Raw genomic sequence first — 25,678 nt, forward strand, 5'->3', positions numbered from 1 at the left:
CGCACATTTAAGTGTGTCGGGCCCGGCAATACAAACCGGATATATACAGTCAATTAGGCGTTCATCTGTTGGTGTGTGCCGCGCGGTTGCATAGGCTGAGATTTCTTGATGCGGAGTTTTCTATTCTGCCTTGCCGTTTCAATCAGTTGGAACTGGCCCGAGCCCCTGCGCCATCATCTGCAATGGACTGCGGCCTATTCAGCGGCTCTTTGCACTGGTTGATTGGCTGAAACTTCAATAGTCGGTGTGTGTTTCTATGATAGAGCTAACCACTTACCTTAGGCCCAGGTTTAGTCTTGCCGAGATGCTAACATCATGTAAAGCATCCCTAAAAGAAAGGATAGTATTGCAGGAAAGATATTCAATAAGGCTATTTCAGCTTTGGATTTTTGGGTTCGATACTGCAATCGGGTCTCCTAAGAAAGAGAGAGTAACGAATTATCAGATTTGATGGCAGGTGGGGGAAGGCCAAATTAGTTAAGCTAGGCAGTGTCAACCTTGCCACCCAGCCGTTCACTCCTCACCTTATTCCAGGCCATATAAAGCACCCCGGGCACCCTGCTTCGCTAATCTGTACCCTGCCAAGGTACCCAGCTAAGCCACGTTCACCTCTCATGCAACTTACGGGTGGTGGTGGCCTAGCAGCACCTGAACCACATAGTGCCTCTTACAATCGAGGACCCAGTCGCCTAAAGAACCCGAGCTGTTGTATCAACGGACTCTATGTGGTTGCCAGTAATCAGGTTTGCACTGGCGCCGGGGTTGCGGCCAGGCAGCTTATGCGGAGAGCAAAGACCACCAAAGAGTGGTAAAATATAGCAATTGACAGGCTTTTCTTGGCTTTTGTGTTCGGAAAATTCTCATTCGAGGATACTCCAAACTCCTCGTTGAATTAAAAGAGGCCATTTGCCTCATGCAAACCTGCTTTCGTTCACGTAACTCTCCAACAGCCCTGCAGGCCACATGTTGCATTTTTTAAAGTCCCTATACTAGGTATCGGAAGCGGATCGGATTCCGTCTTCGCCTCTGCATCGTTGCCTCCGCGCCTGCCTTTCTCAGTAAAGCGGAGAAGAGTTATGGCGCAGTGCTAGGGATCTTTTTCCACGATCCTCGAGAGAGAAAGGCACGCACGAGTTTCATTGGTTTGGCAAGACAAGGGACCATGTCTTCTTCATGCGCGAAACTGGGCCTGCTTCAATTTGGGCCGAGGCGATATGTGCACCAACAGTGGCTCGTCGATGCTCGCTTGGGGGACCCTCATGCTCCCCTCGCCCTGTCTGTCAGTTCCTAGTATTTTCTCCCTTCCTCGACTCGCCCCTTTTTACTCTTCCAGTTTTCCGTTTGAATATCTTGCTCGCTTTCCCGAGTCAGGCAGAGTACCCTCGAAGTCATGGCCGATTCAACTGTAACCCAGCCGGGCTCGACGCCAACTGCTACGTCAGTTGCAGCGGGTCCCACAGACCCGCCTGTAGTGTCCGCCCCGGTAGCGGATGCGGAGCATTCGGACGTGCTTGAGGCCGAGGATGACATCGTTCGTCACCCACGTCCATGCTTTGTCATTCAAGAAATCTAGCTGACCGGCATTCCCGCAGACTGACGATGGTTCCTCTATTGATGATCGAATGTAATACGCCTTAACACCCTTGATTGTCTAATGGATCATGCTGACTGAACGCCCAGCTCATCGTACACAGCGTCGTTGGCATCGAGCGCCGTCGATTACCCGGTTGAACACGGTCGACGTTACCATGCTTTCCGCCCTGGATGTGAGTGTTGTCTCAATAATGATCTACTCAGGAGCTAATGAGGGTGTCGCAGCGTACTTCTTGCCCAATGACGAGGTGAGCAAACCATGAACTCAATTGCTACTGCGCCGGGTCTGACTGATGCGCTTGTAGAATGAGATGGACCGTCTTGACCTCACTCATGCGCTCGCCCTCAAGATTCTTGACAACAGGCTTTACATGGCACCGCTTGAAAAGGGTAAGATTCATAAGATTTTGGACATCGGAACTGGCACCGGAATCTGTAAGTGACAAGGCGGTTCTTCCCCATTACCTTGCGGACACAGACTAACTAGCATGCAGGGGCAATGGAAATGGGTGACTTTTTCCCAAATGCAGAGGTAGACAGGTTCTTCCCTCGTTGCGAAAGAGATTTCGTAAACTTAGAAGAAATATTTAGAGACTAAACATATCAACAGGTTTACGGAAACGACCTGAGCGCCATCCAACCAGAGTGGTTAGTTGATCGTCCCCGGAAAATATCGTGACTCTAGTCTGACTATACAGGGTTCCACCCAACGTCAAGTTCGAGATTGACGATGTCGAAAGCCCTTGGATCGGCGACAGGAAGTACGACTACGTCCTGTGCCGCTATATGGTTGGTTCGATTGCAGACTGGCCCAAACTGGTCAAGAACATCTACGACAACCTGAACCCCGGTGGTTGGGCCGAGTTCATGGAGGTCAACGGTGACTTTTACTCGGCTGACGGGACCTTGACTGAGAAGCACGCTACGCACAAGTGGATCAAGATGCTCCTGGACACTATCGAGTCAATGGGCCGTGAAAGCCGAATCGGGGAGAAGTTGGAGGGGTGGGTTCAGGACGCTGGGTTCGAAAACATCGGACACCACAAGTTTCTTCTCCCTATCGGCCCATGGGCAAAGGATCAACGCTACAGGGAGTTGGGATTGATGAACCTTGCACAGATTCTGGAGGGTCTCGAGGCCTTCACGATGAGAACCTTTTGTGGCGTTCTAGGTTGGACCAGGACTGAGGCAGAGGTCCTACTTGCTGAGGTTCGCAAGGAGTTAAAGACCACCCACACATTTCATGCTCAGTACGACGTGTAAGTTTCAAGCCCTTGAGTACCGGTCTATTCTAAAGAAGACACTGTTAATATCTTGCTTAGGCATGTGGCTTATGGTCAAAAGCCGTTGGGGACGAGTCGATGATTCCTGGATGGTTTACCCTGTGGGCCTTTCATTCAGAAACACTATCGCTTCCACATATCAATAACAAGAACTACGCGTTCATCTTCTTCTGTTTCATATTACCTAGATCCGAAAATGTGAGAAAAACGTATACTCTAGACCGTGATTGAGTATTTTGACCTACTCACGCTGTATTGTACACTAAACTTGTCCCATGGCCGTGGAATTGTCAGATATCCAGCACTATAATGCTAGGATCTGCGGCATAGCAGCGTGTGCGCAGGTACATAGACCAGGGATAAGGGGTTGAGGGCATCAACTGTACAGATAAGAAGGAAGAGTTGCCCCAACACCAGTAGAGGAGGCAGATTTCAGTGATAGTCTTACAAAATACCTACCGGCTAAGACGAAGCTACTGTGTCCTTCAATCCGCTTACAACTTTTCACAACAGATATACGACGTTAATTGCTGCCCGCAATTAATAGCATAGTTTTTGTAAAACAACACCACAGACAAGAACACTTAATGCTTATCCTTGCTCCTATCCCTTAGCCTCTCGTCCATCTCTGGCACCCTTTTGTTCTCCTGTAAATTTCCGTCGTGCCCTATCTTTTCCTGGCAGTATCTTGGCACAGCTGGAACCTTTTCCCTACGCATTTACCATGATCTACTGAGAAAGGTGTCTGGTTTTTAACGCACTTCCCATTATTTGACTTAATCCAATATGCTAATTTGCAAGGCCTCCAGATGTATGTTGTCTGGAAGCACGCTTTGTTGCCATCCCATCCGTACATACGGCAACTACACTAAATATAAGTCTTCATTTCTTGAACAAGTTTTCAACAAAAATTGATGCTGCCTCCCCACCGATGTTGCCATGTACGAAGCGCAAATCGTTCCCGAATGTACTGTTCGTGATGCTAGAGCTTATCTCTTTCAGTTTTGAATCATCCTCTATTCCCAAGTTCCCGACGTGAAAGGTTGCGTTGCTCCCAACATTGTTATGATGCCACTTCAAATTCTCCGATTGGTTTTCAGGGCCATTGCTCTTTGAACTATGCCTGGCTACAAAAGGCGTAGGAACTCTGTCTAACCCTAAATCCACCACGTCGGAGGTTTCAAGTAGAATAATACCAGGGCCTAGAAGATAGATTGTGAGCTAATCCGAACCATACTCAAGACATAAATTTGGTTCAAGAGTTATTGAACGGATTTCCGCCATACCCACTAGTTGAAGTTCTCTGTCCCGAAGTCTCTCTGCAAATGAGAGGTGGATCCCGAGAACTTGTCTGACCCTGACATTTGTGTCCTGGAGAACCTTCAACGCGACCTTGAAACCATCTTGCAGGTTTCCAGACAAACCAACATTAACAACTGATATTCGAGTCAAGAGTTCTCCTCTAGTAGTCTGAAGCTGGTCCAGGACACTAGCTAAATGTTTGTCGTCGGCATCTCCAGACGTAAGAGCATGTATGAAATTACGCATCTTTCCCTTCTGCTGATTCTCTTGTAGTTTAATTAAGAAAGATTTAAGGTCTAAAAGAACCTTTTTCATACCCTCGATCTGGGCTTCCACCTCGGCAGTCTGGAGCTGAGGTTCGTGGCTGACAAAATCGAGTGTCTTCGGTACATCATGTAGCATAGAAGAAACGTCTTCTAGTGTCTTGGACGCGCCTTTCACCCTGTTTCGAGCCTGCTGAATTTGCTGAATGATCGTCACTGTATCGCCGATCAGGCCGACTGCGCCCATAACAGTTTCGGCCTAGTTAGGAGATTGCAAGACAGCATAATGTCAGAAACCTAGTCTCCTTCCTCGTCTAAGAATACCGCGGACCTACCATCGTGTTGGGTTAGCCTCGTTCTGCTGCCTTGACTATATGGTCAAGTCATATAGCACAGCTTAGTAATGCTTGCACACAAACTATGAAGGATTGCATGATAGAAGACTCGCCTTCAATGCGGGCAAGCGATTAAATTGAATCAATAGTTAGTACGGGCAATCATGTGATGTCAGATGCGGGGTATGCTATCTGCCAAGGCTGGTGTGTGCCATGGACTTGAACAGTTGAAACTGGGCTTGCCGTAATTTATAATTTAAGGCCTTAAAAAATACTCATTTCAGAGAGGAAAAAAAACAGATAGGTTAATTTACTCATTAGCATAATAGTCCAGATAAACATTAATGGGAAACAGGAGAAGTAGAGTGATGGCCCGTAACCGAGCCAGCGATCACGTGATATGCCTCTGGATCAGGCTGCGCAACGGTTTGCGAAGTCTTTGGAGCTGATCTACCAGCCATCTGTTCCAAACACACGTGTAAATTTTGCGACACCAAGTATCATCAGTTCGCATTAGCAACCGCCTCCCCTCATAATCTGGCTCTTTGATGTGACTGAATATGGACGTTCAACCCTTGTCTTCGGGGTTATCGCGTCCACAGGGTAGCAGGGCAGCAAGCCTACATATACAGGCCTCTACCTTCGGTAATGATGCTCGAATCACCCACATAAACGTCGAGTCAATGGACAGTAAGTTGAGATGACTTGGTAGACTTATTCGCGCTTCATCCAGCCACAATGCCTTTTGACAAGAGCTTACTTTGTGTCTGCAGGTCCCCTGTTCCCTCAAGATTCTGGCGCTTTTCTTTCTGCACTCTCTCTCATTGACCCACGAAACGATATTTATCTATTCGACGAACACGCTGAAACTCGAACCGATACTGTTGCCGATGCCTTCAAAGACCTTTTCAAACCCGAAACGGCTGTGGGCATGTGGCTTGATAGTACAGGGCACGTGCTTTGGGTTCACGATGATACTGGAACAGGCCATTCCTTATTCACCACCCAGTTGATTCGGCATTTGAAGCCTACGATAATGATTTCATTTCCCATTATTGCTTACTTCTTTTGCAATCAATCCACGGAGGATCCAGTTACGGCTAAAACAATCATTGCGGGCTTAGTCTACATGCTTCTTGTCGATCCATTGTCCCAGAGGATCATGTTGGGAGCATTTCAGACTAGATACGGAATACAGTTAATGAAGGCTAAGGAAAAGAAAGATTCGTCGGAGTTTTGGCTTTTGGCTGAAATTCTCAAGAGAGCACTGTGGCAAATTCACAAGCAAGAAGGAGGCCGTGCTCTTTTGATAATTGACGGCCTACAGCACTGTACAACTGACAAATACGGCATTGGTGTCTCACATCTTCTTCACATCATCAACTCGACTTCAAGCCAGGAAATTAGTCAAAGTCATCAATGGGTTCTGAGTGGAAACTTATCAAGCTCAATGCAGAGGCAACTCAAAGCTCCTGTTGTTTCCCAGACTCTGGATTACACACACCTGGCCGCAGCTTTCGGCCTTAGTGAAGCGATAAAGACAATTATGAGGACTGGATCAATCCTCGAAGAAGCCCAAAGGACCAGGATGAAGATTGCACAATGGGAAGATGACTCGCTATCATGGTTTCGTTACTCCGGAGCGGTACGAGATTGGATGCAGCCGTCAAGCCCTGGAAGCGACCCAAAATTTCTGTGGTATCGAAGGAAGCTCCAGTCTGGGTTGACGCCAAGCAACATCGGACTTCACGTCATTGCAAATAAAGATCAAGCTGAACAACCGCCCTCACTTGGAGCCTATTTTTCATTTTCGGCTGTCCTCGATGCCGTCCCAAATCATCTGTTTATATCCGACAACAGAACTATTCATCCAGCGCAAGCTCTTTGGTGTATTTTCACACAACTTCTCCATCAAGCATGTCCCTACGAATCTTCACTTGCTAAACATCTTTTTCAATTTTCTTCGCCAGTTAAGGAGGGGCTTGTAGCCATATGCACTGCTCTGAACACATCACGCCGAGAGATGTATTCAAACCCACATCCTGATACTCAACTGTATACGAGCATTCTTCGGCTTGGAAAACACCATTTATCAAAGATTGAAGATTGTATGATCAATCTGACCAAGAGCTTCCGAGAACGCCAATCACAGTTCATTTTGGTCTTTGACTGTCTGGAACTTTTACGCCCGAAGCAATGTACTGAGTTTCTGGCCTCTCTGAGCCGATTTGGTGATGGCGTTCGGGTTCTCCTTTGCGTCAATGATACGCTGCAGAGCACAGCCAGGGACAAAATTGCTTGGATGAAGTTGATGTCAACATCTCAAGTTGTAGACGAGTCTTCCGAATTTGAAGGTAAATGCTTCTACATCTTTTACTGTGATGCATATCATCTAATCATTTCTAGAATGTATCAAGAGCTTGAAATTTGACGATATGCATTATAGGCGTGACCAAATTCCTGACGCCTGGCCTAAAACCAACCAGTGGCTTTGGGAAAACAACGTGTTTAGGAAGTGGATGGAATCTGGCAACATTCTTTGGATATACGGCAAAGCAGGAAGTGGTAAGTCAGTGTTAGCAAAAAGCATCCGCCAGCATCTTCAGCTCGAGTGCCAGAACGACAGGTTCCAGAGTTCATGGATAGTCTGTGATTGGTTCTATACTGCCCGAGGACGAGACATTGGCATACAGCACGCTTCTATGCTACGCGTTCTGATATTCGATATCTTAAACTCACACAATTCAGCTTTCGACACCATCAAAAGTCGTTACCGAGCCCGCATTGACAAGAATGAGAGTGAAGACTGGTCACTGTCAGAGTTGCGGGAGATATTTACAACACTTGCAGCGAGCCCGTCAACCCCAGAGACATTCGTTGTCATCGACGCGTTGGATGAATCGGATAGCCGCAAAACACGAGAGTCTGATAGAATTGAGCTTTTCAAGATGTTCAACAATCTAGGCTCCATGGAAAAGGGGCGGCTTCGTTTCGTTCTGCTCAGCAGACCAGAACCTGATATCTCACAGAGTCTCATCAATTGGCCTCGAATTGATCTAGGGCAGCATAACGAGGACGACATATCTACATTGGTCGAGTTCGGAGTTATCAAGCTGCGCTCGACATGGCTGAAAGCAAAACACTCGAGCGCCTGGGTCTACAACGTTCATTCATCAAACACTTCCGAATCGACCAGTGGCGATATTTTGGCTGACGACGAGGAAAGCTCTGTAGATGAGAATTACAAAGCTGCAATTTTGGAGGGCCCGGCGGGCCTTTCTCGTGAATCAGAGGTTATATTGAACGAGATCCGCATCAACTTGAAGAATAAGGCAGATGGCGTGATAATATGGGCATGCCTTGTTATTCGTCAACTGAGGCGCGAGATAAAGTACAATGGCTTTACTCCCCGACAGCTTTTGAACACGTTGGATACGTTGCCAACAGAGATTGAGAAATATTACCAATACTTTGTCGAGAGACTCAAAACGTCGGAAAGTCTTCTGGAGCAAAAAGAAACGAGGAAGATTTTGCAATGGATTGTTGGATCTCGAAGATGGACACGATTAGAACTTCGACATCTGTGGGAGGCCATGGCTATACCAGATGGAACGGAGAGAAACAAAACCTACACCGGAACCACAGAAAACAAATACGATACCGAGGGAAAAGATTTGAATAAGTTCTGTCACACCATCCTACACCGTTGTGGCCCCTTGGTAGAGATCCTTGAGGATCCCGAAGATCCCACGACTGAACGACAAGTGCAATCGAAAAAGGCAGGACCAACACGGACAGTCCAGCTTTCGCACCAGACAGTGAACACCTTCCTGCAAGACAAAACCCGCAGTGGAGATTTTCATGTCGACCAAGCATCCGCCGAGAGACTCGTCATCTCCAAATCGTACCGATATTTAGGAATTTCACTCAACCCTTCAATGTCTCCTTTAACATTCGCGGGAGATATGGTTGACGAAAAACATCCACTCTTGGCTCTCGAAGAATCATTGTCTGAGTTGCCTGGAAGGCCCATGGAGCTTCTTGCAACCCAGGAATATCTTAAGATCATGCCATTTTCTGAGTTTGCCCTGAGAATTGTTCGACATTTCCAGCCTGAAGAATTTGAAAATTTTGAGGTCTTTAACATGATAGATGAGAAATTTCCAGACTTTGAGGCTCATTTTCTTATCTACTGGGCTGTAGACATGTGTTTTACTTCAACATACTCTGGTACAGTCGTCGAAGACTTTGTGCGTGTCTGCTGCCTGAACGGACGAAAGGATGTTTTGGAGACTTTCTTCGAGCTGTTAAGGAAGTATATTCCGAAGTATGCCGAAAAAAAATACGAGAAATCGATAGTGCACGGCCGAGATTTCCAAATCATTTCTGGCGCTGTGGAAGCTTTCGTTCACATTGGCGCCGACCATGAGGCTTGCCACGTCATCATAGCCAAGAGCTTGTACGACCTCTACGAAGAAGGCCTTCACTCATCCCTGGAGGTTTGCAGTAGTCGCGCAATACTACCAGAACATTTTAATAGCGAGACTACGCACCTGGATTTCATCGGGCGTCTCCTCTCACAGATGGAGAACTCAACGCATGCTTGTGGGCCACGTTGTCGCAAGCATCGTCACCGCATCCACCAGTCTACCGGTTGTGTAGAAAACATTCCATGTCATCAGATCATTCAAGCAATTAAATTGGTGACAAACTGGATAGCACAGGCCCCGAGATTCGGTTTTGAGAAGGGTCTAAGTCACAAGATGGTGCTGGATCAAATAGAGCTACCGATTTATGTAAAATCGGCTCTGGAAAATTTTGCAATAGCAAGTGGATTAAACACTGAGGACCCTGAATTCTTCCATAAATGGGGCAATTCAATGGGGACGGAAAAAAAAATCTTGGACTTGCTCCAGAGGCTATGAAAGCAACTCCTCAATATAATACAATTTGTCTAGAGGATGCCAAGTTGTTTAGAAGTGAGCAAAAGGCAGCCGAAACGAAGTCTGATGAGAATTTTGTCACGCAATAACATCTAACCCAAAGACCATGTTTCGTCCTTCCTGTCTTATGTGACATGGAGCTTCAGTATTGCTCATGAAGGGTAGCTGACACTTCGTGGCTACCATTGTCAAACTGTAACATCCCAATATTGGCAGAAGAGATAGCTGCTGGCTGCGAGTATTTCAGCTAGTAATTCTATATGAAGAGAACTCAAAACAGCAGAATAATCAACAGAGGTACCATAGTGTCACCTAATCCTCCTTGGCAATCTCCTATTTGCGTATTAATTGCAGTGATAACCTGTACAAATTAAGCCTGCCCGCCCATATGAGCTAGAGTATAATAATCATGTCTCTGTTAATAATAATAGGTCAAGTATGTTCGTTTTGCTTACAGATTATGAACCTACTGTGTAGAGCTAAGGGCGTGGCTTTGTACCGTAGCAGTTCATGGTGCTTGCATGGACTCGTTCCTTTAAGAATGACATACTATACCTGTGGTATGATAGTAAAGCGCACCCCAATTCCTAAAATATATGTCAGGAGACGCGAGTCAAGATTAGTGTTCACATGATTCGCATCACAGATAGCTTGGAAATGCCCCCTCATCCTAACAAATCTTTTCCCGTCATCACCTGGTAGTTTAGGGAAGTTGGGACGCCGAGAACAAGACAAAGATGTGCATCAAAGCTCCAAGTCCGACTTGTTTTTATCATATTTGGCTGATGGCTTTTCCAGTAATATAATATGTGCAAAGACTGATGACACTGAAACCTCCCATCCAGCATACGTTTTGGTGCCCACATCGAGTACAATCACGTTCTGTACATCTTCAGCGACAACTGACTCAATATTTAAAGATCGTGTAATGCTACTTAGGGCGCTCTAGTTGATGTACCTATATTCCGGATGAAGGTGGCCAAGGGTAGCAACCTTGTTCTCGGAAGCTTGTAAACGGTAATCGCGGCCGCCCTGTTCGCGCTTCTTGTTCTCCCACTTCTGGTAGACCACAAGACCTAGAGAAGCAATAATTACTGAAGCTGCCGTCGCCGTGTTTAAGCTATTTCCAATACGGTAGCCTGTCTTGGCGTCGGTGTTAATATAACTCCAAGTAGCTGCAATTGATCCTGAGTGTGATGTTCCGTCAGTAAATTTGATCTTGCGTCTTCAAGATGCTGTTAAAGGAGGCTTACCTATGTTTGCAAGGCCCGAAACAGCACCATTTGCGACATTTCGAACTGTATCTGGAGCAGCGTTGGCCAGTGTCCAGCTGAGGATCAAAGTGCCAAAGCTGTAACCTCCTGCCGTATTGAGGAAAATGGCAGCGTAACGCGCCTGTGGGTTCGTTGACCCTAGCCAGATGGAATACCCGATGACGTTCAGGGTCGCACATCCAGCAATGGCAACTCCATGCTTGCGCGTCTTCATGGTAACATATGCAACACAGAGACCGAAGATCATGCCTACGATGGGCGGCGGCACTGACAGTAATTGAATTCCCACGGTGGAGCGGCCAGGGTAGTTGAGCTTCAGGATAGTGACTGTGAAAATGGAGAGGCCTTGCACGGTGATTTGGTCGCAGATGTAAATCCAGGCGCCGACAAGTACGTTGACGTTGACTACGCCGCGTTTGATGAGGCCCCATGTGATGCGTTCCTTGTGTTCGCGAATGGCCGGCTGGTCGTGAAATATGCGAGCCATCGCGAGAGTCCTCTCCTCCTCGTTGAAGATCCGCGTCTTGGAAGGATCAGCTGGGAAGAGGTAAAGTGAAATGATGCCAACGCCAACAGTGATGATTCTAAAGCCGCTTGTTAACTAGGATATTCCCAAACATAGGCATATGAAACAGGTAAGACAAACCCCTCAACCAAGAAAATGTTTCTCCACGAAGAAACACTTCCGATGCTTCCCAGAGACAGCAGTGCCGAGGCGAGCAATCCACCAAACGCGCTAGCCAGTCCGGCTGCAACAAGCATAAAGAAGGACACCCTAGTTGTCACCTCGCTGCGACGGTAGTACCGTGAGACGACATAGCTAAGTCCAGGAAACTGAAAGGACTCGGTGAGACCGAGAAGCAGTCGAATCGCGAAAAAGCTTCCCTCGTTGCGAATGAAGGCCGTAGAAAGAGTCACAAGGCCGAATGCGATACAGCTAATGGGCAGCATGATGAAACCGAACTTCTTGACGCTTAGTGATGCCGGGATGTCGGCGAAAAAGTATATGCCATAGTAGAGACAGGCGCCGATGTTGAAGCCATAGGTACCCAGCCCCAAGTCTGCCTCCATGCCTGCCACCTTTGCATTTCCCAGGTTGGTTCGGTCAAGGAAAGTGAAGAAGTACATGAGAAAGATCATTGGAAGCACACGCAGGTCCTGCTTGCGAACCAGTTTAGCCTCAGCCACGGGGTCGATAGCATAGGTGTGCGCTGCTTCCGCGTCGATATGGCCATCTGAATGAATATCTGCCGACACAAGATCGGCGGGTGTCTTCTCGGACTGCGTGGCGGTGTCGGACATTGCGGCGGTCAATCGTGATGGGTGCGCAGGGAAAGACGTTGGTGAAGCTTTGGCGATCAGGTCGGGGTCAACTAATTAAATATTCTCTGTCTCGTTGGTTGCCGACCCGAGAATCTGGTGCAAGCCACATGGCGATACCGCCTGCAGCTCGTAGATAAGACATCGGGCCAATTGGGCCACTCTGAGCGGGAGTGTCCAGCTGTCTCGACATTCATCTCGCTGGGGAAGGATACAATTCTGATAGCGATGGATTTCTTCGGGAAACCATGCCCTGTCCTCGGCGATTGTTATCTACTATCTACTGAACCACCTTTGGCCGTCCTTGTGGCGTCGAGAAAGACCAAAAGAGTCATGTTGGGTTAGTTGTAGTTGCCCAATGATTCGACAAGCGAAATGGTTAGGAAGCTTGGCGATGTTGCCCTAGGCAAGATAAAGGATTTGAGAATGCAGTCGCGACTAACACATTGCGGAGGCGGAGAGGCAAGATAAGGAAAGTCCGGGGCCGGGGGCTTCTGCAAGTAGTGATTGGCCGTCATGGCTGGCGGCAAGGGATATAAGCAGGGTGTTCGGGCCGCTCCTATTGATTGTGTCCTAGCCAAGGAGTCCTTTACCCGAGATATGTAATGCTCGAGATAATGAATGGGCTTATTCAGCGTTGCGGTTCTGTACACCAGGATCAAATGCCGTCCAATGGTGAATAACTCTTAGAGAGCATGAGTGCGTATGATTACGAAGACTTATCAAAACATGTTGTTAGGAGCAGCGCGGGCCTTTTGGCAGTGCAATTGTCGGTGAAAATAACGATGATTTTGTATTTTACGGCATATCAGACTTGAGAATCGCACACCTCTTGATACTATCCAATTCATCAAGTATCTACATGTGGGGTACCGTGTCTTCGATGGGTCAATCCTGGACAACTAAACAACTAACGGGCTTCAACGACTTCATTATCGCACATGCAATCAATTCTGTGAGCTTTTTTTTCTTATTCGATGTTCTGCGGGATGTAAAATTAAAAATAAGAGGCCGACATCATTCTGGGAGGCCAAGGGAAAGATGGCCAAGTCCTGATCAGATCAGGCAGTAGCAGGCTCACGTGGACGTCCATAGGTCAAGGCCATACTTGAAATAAAAATGCATTGCCATGATTTAGAAAATAAGGTTGATCTACATGGGGCACCCCGGTTTTTTGCGCTTCTAGTAGTGTAAGTTGCATACACCCGTGAGTTTAAACCTTGAACATGGTGGGTGCCCACATGGGAGAAAACGCACCGCCGCATATCTCTCTGATGTATGTGACGAAAAGTGACATCAGAAGCTCACCAGACTGTGGATTGAAAGTCGTCCGTTACTGAAGGCTATCGCCACCAAACTAGAAATCTAATTTTTTAAAATGGCATCACCAATCTAAACCAGAACGCTTTCTCGACTTTCGAGAAACGTACAGTTAGTCGACCTACGGTACTTCAGCAAGAATTTGCAAATATAAAACATCAAAAGTCCCCCTGAGTTGGTAGCAGCGGTTCTTAGGGGTCTAACTAGTCTGTCGACTATGGCCTTAGAGCCCGCCAGAGTGAAGGCTTTGTAAATCTCTCATGGACCGGAATACAATGATTCAAGATAGCAGAAGATTCTGATGAGAGGTAAAAATTGTAACTTGTGTCCATACCAACACCCTGTCGTTATTAACAGATAATGGGCACTTCAAACATGTACGTAAATGCTGAGGCTCTGTCCAAAAAAGAAAATTGATCGAACAAGATACGCTTCTGCAGAAGCTGCAGTTTCTTTGTGGCTAGTTAATCAGCATGAGAAGAATGGCTGTATTTCACGGTGATGGCCAGCCGTAGCTGTGCAATTTATGGTAGCTTCTCGCCAGCAATCGTTGTACCATGTAGCTAACAAAGTGAAAGGTTTAGATGTGAGCACATGTTTTAACCGTATCGATCGAAATAGAAACCGCAGGGTTCTACGGCAACAATGCGGTAAGGAGTCTTTGTAAGCTTCACTCCAACTGCCAGTTGCAGAGACGGCTCCAAGAGCCCGCCCTCTGAGAACCTTCCACACGAGGCAAGCAAAACGATCCAGGTCGGAAGAGCGTGAAAAGAAAAATAAATTCACTTCACGCTCCTTTCTCGAACCAGGTGGGACCTTCTTCGAGTACTCTTTCTTCGGTCAAACTCTTCAACCCTGCCCATAATAATTTCCATCGTTTCTTCGCGTCAAACAGTTGGCTTCTCTACCTGCTCCCGAACACTATCTGATACTTCAGGGGCAAAAAAGGTAACCTTGAAAATAGCAAAACCCATCATCCGATAAGATGGAGGGAAGCGGAGACCACCCGGAGGATGGTCGCGTTGTGGCTGCTGTCAGTACAAGAGAGCAGCGAGAGGAGTTCATGCAAGAAAAGTTCGGAATCCATCTTGCACAGCGAGGCCTACAACTGGATAACTTCATTGCCCAATCAATTGTACATACGACCGAGTGCCTGATCCTTGGAGGCATCAATGCTGTTTCTGTCGATTGGTATACCTGGGCCATCGACCTAGGCGCTTGGAATCTTATCCAAGAACAAGGTATGTGCTGCTGAATGACTAAGTGGAATCTTGTTTTCTGATTCAATACACAGTGACTATGCCAGAATTCCGAGAAGAGTATCCATGGGCTCATCAAGAGCCCCGGCGCACGCCCCGGAACTGGGGCGAGGTGTCTAAATGGTTCCATGTCAGGACGTGCGTCTCTTCCTATCATGACAGGCTTTGCGCGCTCCACCGTCTACAGGCGAATCTCCCTTTGATGAAGTGCGAGATTCAAATGGAACGCGAGATAGCCGGTGTTACATCCATCGAGCTTCGTCAGATGATCTGGGACGATGTCTTCCCAGGAGGGGAGTGTGCCGCGGGCCAGCCCTTCGAGTTGGCTGTACCATCTGCCACAATGCTATCCCACGTGGTCTTCGACATTAGGGAGCTGATAAAATACCTTCCCGCCGCTGTTACTATCGTGGTGGTCAACAGACTCCACGCCCGAGGGCACTTTGTCCGAGCCATCATTTTCAGCTATGCACCAAACGTCTTCGATAACAGCATGAATCGAATGAGCTTGGCTCTGGCATACAACATCGGTCTCAACTGGGCCAAGAATATCATCATCTCCGAAACGAGCACCCCGCTCAGCCAAGCATTCAAGAACTTCGCCATTCAACCCGAGGACGACGACGAGGAGTCTCCGCAGATCGTCGGCATGGCAGAGCAGCTAAACCTCGATGCCAGGCAGCTTGCACGTTGTGCGGAAGAACTGGCTCTCAAGCCATGGGTCTCGGAAGCAGATCACGCCGTCTATCGCGTGAGTCAGTGGCTAGAGCAACAAATCGACCTCACCTCGGCCGAGAATCGCTGCAGGCTGCTACGCCTATGGTGTAGAATGAGGCATGTCAATCTGGAACACCTCAGCCAGGAAGACCTCCAGCAAGCTTGCTGCCGCGCCTAGGAGGCGAAGATACAGGATTGGTTGAGGAGCCGGGCGATGTTGACATGGTCGTGGAATCAGGAGACTCACTATTCGATCCAGGTTGGGGCAGCTTTGTAGGTGTGGCTATGGAATGAGACACCGTTTTTAGAACTATCTGCGCCTCAACGCCAGACAAATTCGCCAGGGAAATAAGGATAACGTGGGGATCTTGTCGAAGGCGATTTCTCCTGTATTGCCATAAGACACAGCAACAGGTTTGAGGCTATCGTCAATTGGGGAAACGGGTGTCTAGGTGGAAGTTCTTATGCATGTATTTAGTTCTGTAGTCTGTCTATTACCCCCAAACACGCTTTTTCAAAACATTTCGTTTACATTAGATGACATTCTTCAATGACTGTCTGGCGAGCAGCCGTCTCAGGTTGTATGCGATCAACGCCTCAGCACCCTGCGGGCGACCGCCAGCGGCGTGCGGCGAGACAACAACGTTCGGCGCCTTCCACAGGCGACTCGATTCGGGAAGAGGCTCTGTGACGAACACATCCAAGGCGGCGCCGCCAATCTCGCCCTTCTCCAGGGCATCCACCAGCGCATCTTCGTCGACCGAGGTACCACGGCCAACGTTGACGATCCATGCGTGCTTGGGCAGGAGCTTGAGGCGCTCAGCGTTGAGCGCGTTCTTGGTTGAGTCGGAGCCGGGCAGGATCATGACCAGCGCATCCGTCTCGGGCAGCAGCTCAGCCAACTTGTCCTCGCTGTAGACCTCGACACCGTCGCGGACGCCGGCGTTGCGCGCGATGCCCTTGACCTGCGCACCAAGGCCGCGGAGGTGCGGGGTGAGCGACTTGGCAATGTTGCCGAAACCCCAGACCAGCACGCGCGCATCGCGCAGCGTCGTGAATGCGCCGGCGGGGCGATCGGGCTGGGGGCCGCCGAGGTGGCCAGGCCACTTGTTCTGGAGCTGGTAGTCGCGCATCTCGTAGAAGCGGCGCGCGGCGTTGAGGAGCAGGCCCAAAGCGTGCTCGGCAACGGTGTGGTCGTGCAGGCCCGAGCCGGTGGTAATGGTGATCTTGGAGGCATCGAAGCCCGCGCCGAGGACGTCGTTGGGGCCAGCGGCCAGGGACTGAATCCACTTAAGGTTCTTGAGGCGGGAGGCGGCGTCCTTGAGGTTGTCGGCGGTGTTGGTCCAGGTAACGAGGATCTCGGCGTCGGTGTGTTCCTCGGGGATGGTCGTCTTGACGTCGTAAGGGACCAGCTCAACAGAGAAGCCTTGCAGGCTGTCAACGTCGAGCTTGAGAGAGGTGGGGTAGAGAAGCTTCATGATGATGACGTAGGAACTGAAATCTTGGGCTGTCAGTCAGTTGAATTCACCTCAATTGGCATGTATGAGTTTCTGAGGGGACGTACGTTATGGATGGAGTTTGTATAAGTTTTATGGACTGTAGAATGATCGTGAAGTCTTAGGAACACGATCGTCTGGAGAAGAGGAACGAGGGGGTTATGTTTTACCTCGGGGGAAGAATGACCGATGACGGAGAGACGGCGATCCAATAAGATAATGCGCAGAAGGGCTTGCCATAGCGGGGAATGGTGGGGGAATCGCCAATCCAAGGTGGGGGAAGGGGGCGGGGGAGGGGAAGAAACCCCGAATAATTACTGCCTCATCCCAGCGGAGACGTGCGTGATGGGCCAACTAAAGTAGCGCACTGCTTGATGACTCGTCCAAGAGCTTCTTAAGCTGGAAATTTCGGAGAATCTTGCTGTTATTGGACGAGTGGCTATGGAGCGGAACAAAGCCCGATGGAGTTACGGCAACCCACTCGGATACTTTTCCGCTCCGGCGAAAACGCTCTTCGATGGACGTATCAGGAAATAACCCGGCCAGCGTACGATAGTCAGGTTGGTAAAGTCGGGTGGTGTTCAAGTTGAAATTCGTCACAGGTGCCTTTGGAATTCCAATATTTAGTGTCGGGTCAAATCCCACGAATCACTCGCCAGAGGCCCGCATAGTTTCTTTGTAAGGTAGAGTGAACTGGGAATGCATAGGTTCACCCACGGCACTCAAAAACAACCGGTACCATTTTCACTAAATAGTCTCAATACGGGCGATATTCTCAATTTCGCACGACATAGACTTTGAATAAAACCTGTATTTGAAGAGATTGCCAGGTCAGAAAACATACCAGCAGATCCAGAATCAGAAAGCCCTACTATGATTGCCACGAAGACTGAAACTGAAGGGGCTTCGGGAGCAAGGTATCTGTAGCGCAAATGTCGAAAGTGCATGAAGCGAATTCTGTTGAGTTGTCAGCGTATCTCTAGATATCAACATTACCACCCAACACTTTTCGTTTTATTTGTGACCATGAGCATCCTACTCAGGTCGGGCCAGCCCAACCCCCACAGTTCTCATCTCCACAAAGCGGTTCTTGCCTTGAAAGGTCACGGATCTTATGGTGTTATTGTTTTCTAAGGCTCTGGCAAGACAATGCTGCTTTGAGGCTGCGGTAGGAAACCCCGATCCATGAAGGAATAGGATATTAATGGAAGACCTCGCACGGCTGTACAATGGCTAAAAGAAAACAAATAATAAGATTGGAAAGCAGTATAGTACTCCCGGTGTTTTTGTGGACGTACTTGATCTTTATTCCAGACTGATATATGTACAAGTGATCTTTCAAGCAGTGTATTGGATGAATATGCCTGTCCCGAACTGCAATGTTGAAGAATCGCTCTATTTTTTCACCGCGGCAATCTTTCCCAACCTGTCTTCAATGATCCCTTCGGGGTGAACCTCGGAAATGGATGCGCCTCTGTGTTGAAGACAACCTGAGTCAAGGGCATGTAGTCCGTCGGTGAAAATAACAAATACAGGTACTTGAGAGTTTCGGCCTGCATTCGACAAAGTTAGCTCAACAATGTATGATCCAAAAGTCTCCCAGAATTTGGAATCCAGACTCACCAGCCAAAAGCTCTCCATGTTATCTCTTGTCGTTGGCGGCACTGTCCGCACATCGTTGAGGCTTGTATATCCTTCTCCACCAGGCACACGGGTGTACTCCTGGAACGACTGGAAGATCTTCCAACCCCACTCGCGATACATTGAGTTGCCGGTGATGCGATACATCATGAATAGACTCTCAACGGTTTCAGGCCTCTGAAGGTTGTGTGCGTCCAGGGGTTTTATGGTGAAGTCTTTCTTCCACTTCGACAGCGCTGGTTATCCCACCCGGTTAGCACTTCACCATCTGCTTTCTTGATAATCAAAGTCCAGACAACTCACCACTACTTGCGCCGCGCAATTGCCTGTCTCCAGGCTGAGGTTGCAGATCCGCCTCTGAGGCATTGAACCACGTAATCTCGGGTGCCAAACCGGTGTCTGTGACAGCATACATGCCCCAGCATGTATTCATCAGGTCAACGGCGAGCTGGATGTCATCTTCGTGATGGACTGTCCAGCCTGGATCCCGACGAGCCTCAGATATGGAGCGACCTTCTGTAGTCTGCCATGTTTGTCAGATGGGATTGCTCTGTGTATGAAAAAGTCGGGCTGGGGAGACTCACCGCCATGGCTATTGTACCAGGCAGGAAACAGACAAGATGATCCATCTTAGGAGAAAGGTTTCCACCTATTCCAGTAGGAAGCTCTGCAATAAATTTAAGAGCCGCGTTGCGTGTGGTGGTGACCAAATGTTTCTGAATACCAGCCAATGCGTCATCCCACATGTCGCGGTATATAACCTCGCCTGTCTGGAGATATTGTTTGATGAGGTACTCTGCGGAATATTAGCTTCAAGAAAATTCGGTTTTTCCAGTCTCTCTTACCATAGTACGAATCACCTCGGCTTCCCAATCGGATCTCTCTTGTCGTGAAACGCCCATGACTGGGGTGCACAAAGATCGGCACCAGACCACCTTCCACCTTCTGGTCATCCAGAACCTTCATGACACGCTCTGCTCTTTGCCAATAGATTTCATTGCCAGTCAGGTATGACAGATACTTCATCTCGAGCTGCACGGTGGCTGCCTCCGCTGTCGAAGAGGAACCACCATCCGCATGGGAAACAATTCCTTGCTTCTTGCCAATGTTGACACTGGCATAAGGAATTCCAGAAGCTGACTCAAATGCAACCAAGAGTCGGTCTGCTAGGTCAATAGCCTTGGAGAGGTAAACCTTGTCCCGCCTGGAAGAGACGTGTGGCATTTGTGTGGATAAGTAGTGTGCTGACAGCAGGCCGCCCATCATGCGAATTGTGGTCTCGAAGGTATTGATGTCCTGATCTTGGTCCCACGTTAGACTGCGATGCAGCCACTTTCGTGCTTCGGCGAGAGGCTCTGTTAGGTTCATGAGCATCATCGTGTCGAGACTGTCAACGATGATCCAGCCTAAACCCTTGGGAGACATGTTGTTGCCTTTCTTCGATATGGGATGAAACACATCATTCCCTGCAATTCCAGTAACAAATGTTCTGTCAGTGGACGGTCGTTAAATATCTCAGGGGAGGCTAACTTGCCCCATGCGTGTTTCGTATACGCATCCCAACTTGTTTGAAAGGCATCTTTCACTTCTTCTCTGCGAGCGTCCCAATCGGCGAATCTGGATTGAGGAGTGTAATGGATATGCCCGAGAGCAAGGTCTGAGAAGTAGCTTGTCAGGAACACGCCAGTGAGTCCTGCGAGACACAATAACAAGATGACGTTGCGAAGTTTTCGCCGCAACGTGCCCTTCCTTGCTTGGGAAGAGCGTATTGCTTTCTGCACATCGTCTCCGATTGCCTCAGTCGTTTTGGAGCGTGAAGGAGAGTTGCGTCCCCGCCTATTCTGAGATGAACCCATTTTGGAAGTGTGTCTTGGAAAATAGAGAAGGTTTGGACTTGGACGTCCTTCTTCGTCCCAACACGAAGGGGAATTCATGGATGAAAAGGACGACGGCAAAAACAACCTCAAAACAGCCGTCAGGAGCCACTTCAGGGCTTAGCGCCCGCCTCGGGAGGAAGCCCCGCGAGGAACCCGGGGGTGCGATGATACCCCCGGCGGCAACATGCACCTGCGTCACAATAGCATGCCATGCTTCTTCGCATTGGGCTACTGTAACGTCTTGGCTTTTTTTTTCCGGCCGTCTCTTCCGCAAAACAAGCAAAAGATTCAGGATGAAGGCACGCCTGAAGTGGATTCGAAAAGAAACCAGGCGCCCACTCATGCAATTGGTTACCGAGGAGCTGGTAGCGATGTAATAATATTGTCGTCCAAGATCATCTCGAGACCTTATTCGTCAGAGTTCCACAAAACATGTTGGAACTCGGTCTCTACGTCTGTTTTTGGATCCGCGCGCTATGGTCGTAAATTACGGCCGACGTTGATTGGCAGGGTTGCATTGTCATGGCCTGATTTTGAGGCATCTCCTGCACACAGTCTAGGGCCGAGGTGCGCCTAGGCGTTGGAACCAGGGTGTTATGCAGTCCGGATAAGTTGGAAGCAAACACCGCCCAAAGCAAACATAATGAGTTGGAGGTTGAAACCAACAAGAAAAGCCGCCCGAAATTGCAAGACCCATGCCATTGTCCAGCTGAGCTAAACGAACACGCCGGTTTGACCCGGCTGACCGACCAGCTTGTGTTTGAATTTGAGTGGTGGCAAGTCAGGCATGTCTTCTCTGAACCTTTGTTTCCGTTCAAGTCTCTCCAGTTCAACTGCTACATCGAAATCGGCTTCAATCTATTCTTCAGTGTTGAGAGAAATCCAACTGGGACTTCGGTCAAAATGGCCGAAGCGTATCCCGCTGAGACCAACCAAGCTGGAACTATAACTTCTTTTATTGCGCTTCCTACTATTTTCACGCCGCCATCCAGCTGTTCCACCATCTATCGACTGAATGGTTTTAGTCTGGTTGCATACGATCCGGGATTTGGCATCGATATCGACACAAGAGTACGATGTGCTCCAGGAGCAGTGACTACATGGTGGGAGCAGGCTCGCCTGGGGATCAACACCGGTGAAGGCCATACTGCTGTCAGTATCGGACCTTTGACGTGCCCTGATCGCTGGACAACCGTGGCCGCATCCGTCAAAAACGAGATCAGCACACTAGCGATGTGTTGCCCACTGTACGTGTTTTCCCAAGAAAGTGAACACTTCATTGATTTTTTCTAACCAATTTCAAAGCGACTATACTCTTGCAAACGGAATAAGTGGCTCCATCGCGGGGGATTGTCGGTCTAACGTTATGACCGATGCTGTCCTAACTTACGCATCAACACCCGCAACTAACCCTCGAGCCTGGACGATGGCAACGACAACTATCGCAAGACCAACATACATCGGCGCCATCGCAGTAGTTGGATGGAATATTGATACCAAGGCCCTCGAAACATCTTCCAGTTCTACAACAAGCGCCCTCGAAACTACTACAGCAATGGACACATCTGAACGGATCGAAATAAGCACCACAACACTTCCCCACGAGACTGCTTCCGAATCTTTCCCTACAACAACCCAATCAGTGCTGACTGAAACTTCTTCATCAACTCCCCAAAGTCTGCCATTAACCACCACCATTGGTATTGGCGTGGGTGTTGGAGTTGGGGTCATCGCTCTCGCCGGGCTTGCGTTCCTGGTCTGGCGGAGGAAGCGCAAACAGCAGCGCGTATCCGAAGCACCGCCAGTCACCGAACCGCACCCTCCAACTCCTTTTGAGCCTGACAAGTATTCTTATGTTACACAATACCACGAGCTTTACGGTCAACGGCACGAAAGAAATCCGGGAGCGGCAGAAATGCCTGTTCCACAGTACGTCGCTGAGCTTGATGCAAGCATGCATGTATCAAAGTAGATCAACAGCAGATCAATCATGACTTAAAGGAGTAATATGACCGGAAATGACATGGGGAAGGTTTTGAGAAGTGGCGTTCTTTGCAAGGAATGAATCATAGGTTGGGGGTTCATTATGTGGGAGGTGGTATTCATTCTTCTGTTTCTTTCTGTTTCTTAATAGCTCGCCTCTTTACTTGTGAAATTCCAAGCATTTTTTATCTTCTGTGGCATGCAATATGTTTCCTTTTTAGGCGAATTTGTAACTAGTTTGAATCATTGGCGTTTATACGTAAATATATCACTTGCTGTTGTCAACCCTATGCACATCATGTTCAAAGGAGTTCCACGAATCATAGACGCATTAACCAGGCCTAATATCTCCATAATATGCACTAAAAATAAATATAGATGAACGGAAATTCCGTCTACGACCAAATCTTAACCTGTTCTCCGTTTGGTTTCCTGAGTTTCGAAAAAGCCCCCCAAAACTATACTGCTTTACTAGCTCAACACGAAGGGACCACCAGAGCGGTTGACCAACTGCGCCCTTGCTCATTAAGCACCACAGAAGCCAATTTTTATTACAAACAACCGAGCTATTTACATGGCTTCGAAACTACCAGAAGACAATAACGTCGGAATTACTATTGAAGGGGCTTTCGGCTCGGAAGCAACTGAGTTTATGATATTTGTCATACGAAGAACCATCATCACACCTTTGTATCTGTGACCACCACTGAAATGGCTATCACTAGGATAACTCCTCGAATAGCAACATTACTTATATTTAGCAGTTGCCACATGTAACCTACTAGTACTGTAATCCAGACTGCTACCGACATCAACTTAGCTACCCACATAACTGGCAGGACATTAACCAAAACACCAATTGCCGCGACCACAGTTACAGGGGAGCAGACATCGGAATGTGTGGTTGACTATAAAAAGCCTAGGTACAAATGGAAAGTGGGTATGTATGCCCCTGGCAATAAGATGCAACACGAAGTCGTCCCCGGTGAATTCGGCCGCGATACCATTGAAGCAGATTTCAAAGCAACTGTCAAAACGGTTTCAGAATGACAGCACAGAAACTACAACATCCTTGAGCTAGAAAGTAAGGATATATGTTTCCTATTTCTATGAACTACCCAACTTGTAGTATGGTTCTTCTAGACATGTTTCTTTTCGATGTATACACTCATTGTTTTGTCCTTTTTGTATTTGTGGGTAGACTCGCCATACACTACTCGTTTTCTATGATATACTGTCACAATTTCATTTCTTGGTTCGTGAACCCTATTGTTATCAACTTAGGCAAATCTCTTTTGCAAAGTGTGATGTAGTTCTAGGTGTATGGTAATCTATGAATGGTTTGCGATCCAGGGCCGTTAGATTGTGGTCAACGTTGTCTTGTACCCTACCTGAGACCAAAGATTTCAACTTGCAATTTCACTCCACATTGAGTTCGTTGTTGTTACACAAAATCCTAGACAGGGTTGTATAATTGACATCAAGACACGATGGTCTAGGCTGCGTTGCCGGACATGATACGTTAGGACTAAAAGGTTAAGCCCATACCCTGCATTGAGCCATGTGTCACAATACACTAGTTCATGCGTGTGTTTCTTATGTTAGTCTCGATCCCTGGTTGGAGTCCTACATGTTTTGCCCGGGGTACTTAGGAACTCCGCTTCAGTTCTCAGAAGTCGTGGATTTAGGTGGTACTTGAGGGACACAAGTAAAAAGAAACAGCCAGGAAAGAAACTGTGACCTGTTTTTGAACTTCGATTTCGGAGTCTTGACTGCAGAAAATCACTGAGGGCCTGGTCCTCAAAATCGAATTCTCCGTCCAAGAATGTTTAGCTCAATGTCTTCTTGAGTCAAAAGACCACCCTTCGCAAAAATGAGGAGGGGAAAAAAGGAAGAATTATTCTATGGATACATACCCATTCAAGTCTTGGGGGACTTCCGTGAAGCTCAAATTTTCGGGCTGTGGTTTCATTAGTATCAGGAAACGTTTAGCAGGCCTTCCCAGGGCTCAATTGTCAAGGCGTCAGAAGAGCAGGCTATCTATCTAGTGGTAAAGTCAACTGGTATTTTACATGTGCCAAGTTTATTTAGTACATCCATTTTGTGATACTGGCGACGTTGAACCTGATGTGAAGCAAGTAAATATGATGGGTATCCTTTCCGGAACCAAGATATATGCAAAGTCTGCATATGCCATGATAAGACGCGATCGCGATTTGAGGCGGGGTTTCCCCACAGCTCCTGTTGCCATCTTATGCACTTTTCTTCGTATTTACCATCTAGATGTTTAGCCTGTGCATCAACGATTTTGCCTCATAACGCTGCGGCAATTACGATTCGCGGGGCTGCGCTTTTGCTCTTTTCGTTATAGACGACCCACGGAATGCTGTTCCCAACCTTCTGCCTCATCGTCGCCATTGCATACATATCATTTGCCAATCCATCTTAGTACCAGCATCGAAATTCAGACTAGCGGTCGCCTCGTAGCCTGCTTCCTGCTGCCTTGATTCGGTCCACTTTATTCGATGAACCCATCTATTGGCAATATCCATTTAACTAACTGTTGGTTTGTTGGGATATACTCCGTAAGTGGGCAGATATCCCGCTGAGGTTCCCACCTCGTCTCCGCGGGTAATACGTAGGCAGGCTCTGATAGCAACTGCAGATCTCGGTGACAGAGTGGCCAACCGGATACCAACCGTCAAGTTACGATGTTTGGTTGTCTGCACGTTTTCTGGCAGCACGCCATTCGGTTTTCTGATCCATGCTCATTAGCTGAGATTGGGAAAGAAAACCCGCCTCTCCAAGGCAGTCGTTGAACATCTGGACAAATACCCCCTACCATTGGTGGAGGGCACCAAATGGCTGCTGCCTGCCTGGTGCAATAATCACTGTAATCTTGTTACCAATCAAAAAACCAGTGGGCTGCACAGATCACCTCGGCCTGCCTGTTGCGAGAAGCCGGTTGCAATACCCCGCATCGCCTCCAAGACCGATGCTCCGGTGCAGCTAGTCGATGCGAGTGGTTCGTAGCACAATTTGCACAAGCGAGTTCATGATGAAACTTGGGCG

General features: G+C 48.1%; 6 protein-coding genes across 6 annotated transcripts; 2 read left to right on the top strand and 4 right to left on the bottom strand.

The window, feature by feature from the left end:
- Positions 1-1,390: 1,390 nt before the first annotated feature.
- EsH8_III_001306 (class I SAM-dependent methyltransferase) lies at positions 1,391-2,958 on the top strand (the record flags this gene model as incomplete). Its single annotated transcript, XM_083263031.1, has 9 exons — positions 1,391-1,531; positions 1,593-1,624; positions 1,681-1,766; positions 1,819-1,841; positions 1,899-2,028; positions 2,088-2,125; positions 2,204-2,241; positions 2,292-2,852; positions 2,916-2,958. The coding sequence occupies 9 exons, from the start codon at positions 1,391-1,393 to the stop codon at positions 2,956-2,958; spliced, it is 1,092 nt and encodes a 363-aa protein (XP_083123518.1).
- Positions 2,959-3,758: 800 nt separating this feature from the next.
- On the bottom strand, positions 3,759-4,779 carry EsH8_III_001307 (uncharacterized protein; the record flags this gene model as incomplete). The annotated part of the gene is made up of 3 exons (XM_083263032.1): positions 3,759-4,078; positions 4,163-4,700; positions 4,777-4,779. 3 exons carry the CDS (start codon positions 4,777-4,779, stop codon positions 3,759-3,761), a joined length of 861 nt encoding a protein of 286 aa, XP_083123519.1.
- A 5,885-nt stretch (positions 4,780-10,664) lies between these two features.
- EsH8_III_001308 (uncharacterized protein) lies at positions 10,665-12,295 on the bottom strand (the record flags this gene model as incomplete). The annotated part of the gene is made up of 3 exons (XM_083263033.1): positions 10,665-10,906; positions 10,973-11,577; positions 11,640-12,295. 3 exons carry the CDS (start codon positions 12,293-12,295, stop codon positions 10,665-10,667), a joined length of 1,503 nt encoding a protein of 500 aa, XP_083123520.1.
- A 2,323-nt stretch (positions 12,296-14,618) lies between these two features.
- Positions 14,619-15,787, top strand: EsH8_III_001309 (uncharacterized protein; the record flags this gene model as incomplete). The annotated part of the gene is made up of 2 exons (XM_083263034.1): positions 14,619-14,874; positions 14,928-15,787. 2 exons carry the CDS (start codon positions 14,619-14,621, stop codon positions 15,785-15,787), a joined length of 1,116 nt encoding a protein of 371 aa, XP_083123521.1.
- A 355-nt stretch (positions 15,788-16,142) lies between these two features.
- EsH8_III_001310 (D-isomer specific 2-hydroxyacid dehydrogenase) lies at positions 16,143-17,087 on the bottom strand (the record flags this gene model as incomplete). The annotated part of the gene is made up of 1 exon (XM_083263035.1): positions 16,143-17,087. One exon carries the CDS (start codon positions 17,085-17,087, stop codon positions 16,143-16,145), a length of 945 nt encoding a protein of 314 aa, XP_083123522.1.
- Positions 17,088-18,508: 1,421 nt separating this feature from the next.
- EsH8_III_001311 (glycoside hydrolase family 47 protein) lies at positions 18,509-20,602 on the bottom strand (the record flags this gene model as incomplete). The annotated part of the gene is made up of 6 exons (XM_083263036.1): positions 18,509-18,658; positions 18,729-18,982; positions 19,050-19,269; positions 19,331-19,542; positions 19,592-20,212; positions 20,281-20,602. 6 exons carry the CDS (start codon positions 20,600-20,602, stop codon positions 18,509-18,511), a joined length of 1,779 nt encoding a protein of 592 aa, XP_083123523.1.
- Positions 20,603-25,678: the final 5,076 nt, after the last annotated feature.

Source organism: Colletotrichum jinshuiense, chromosome 3 (assembly GCF_051148585.1).
Source record: "Colletotrichum jinshuiense chromosome 3, complete sequence".
Taxonomy (NCBI): Eukaryota; Fungi; Ascomycota; class Sordariomycetes; order Glomerellales; family Glomerellaceae; genus Colletotrichum; species Colletotrichum jinshuiense.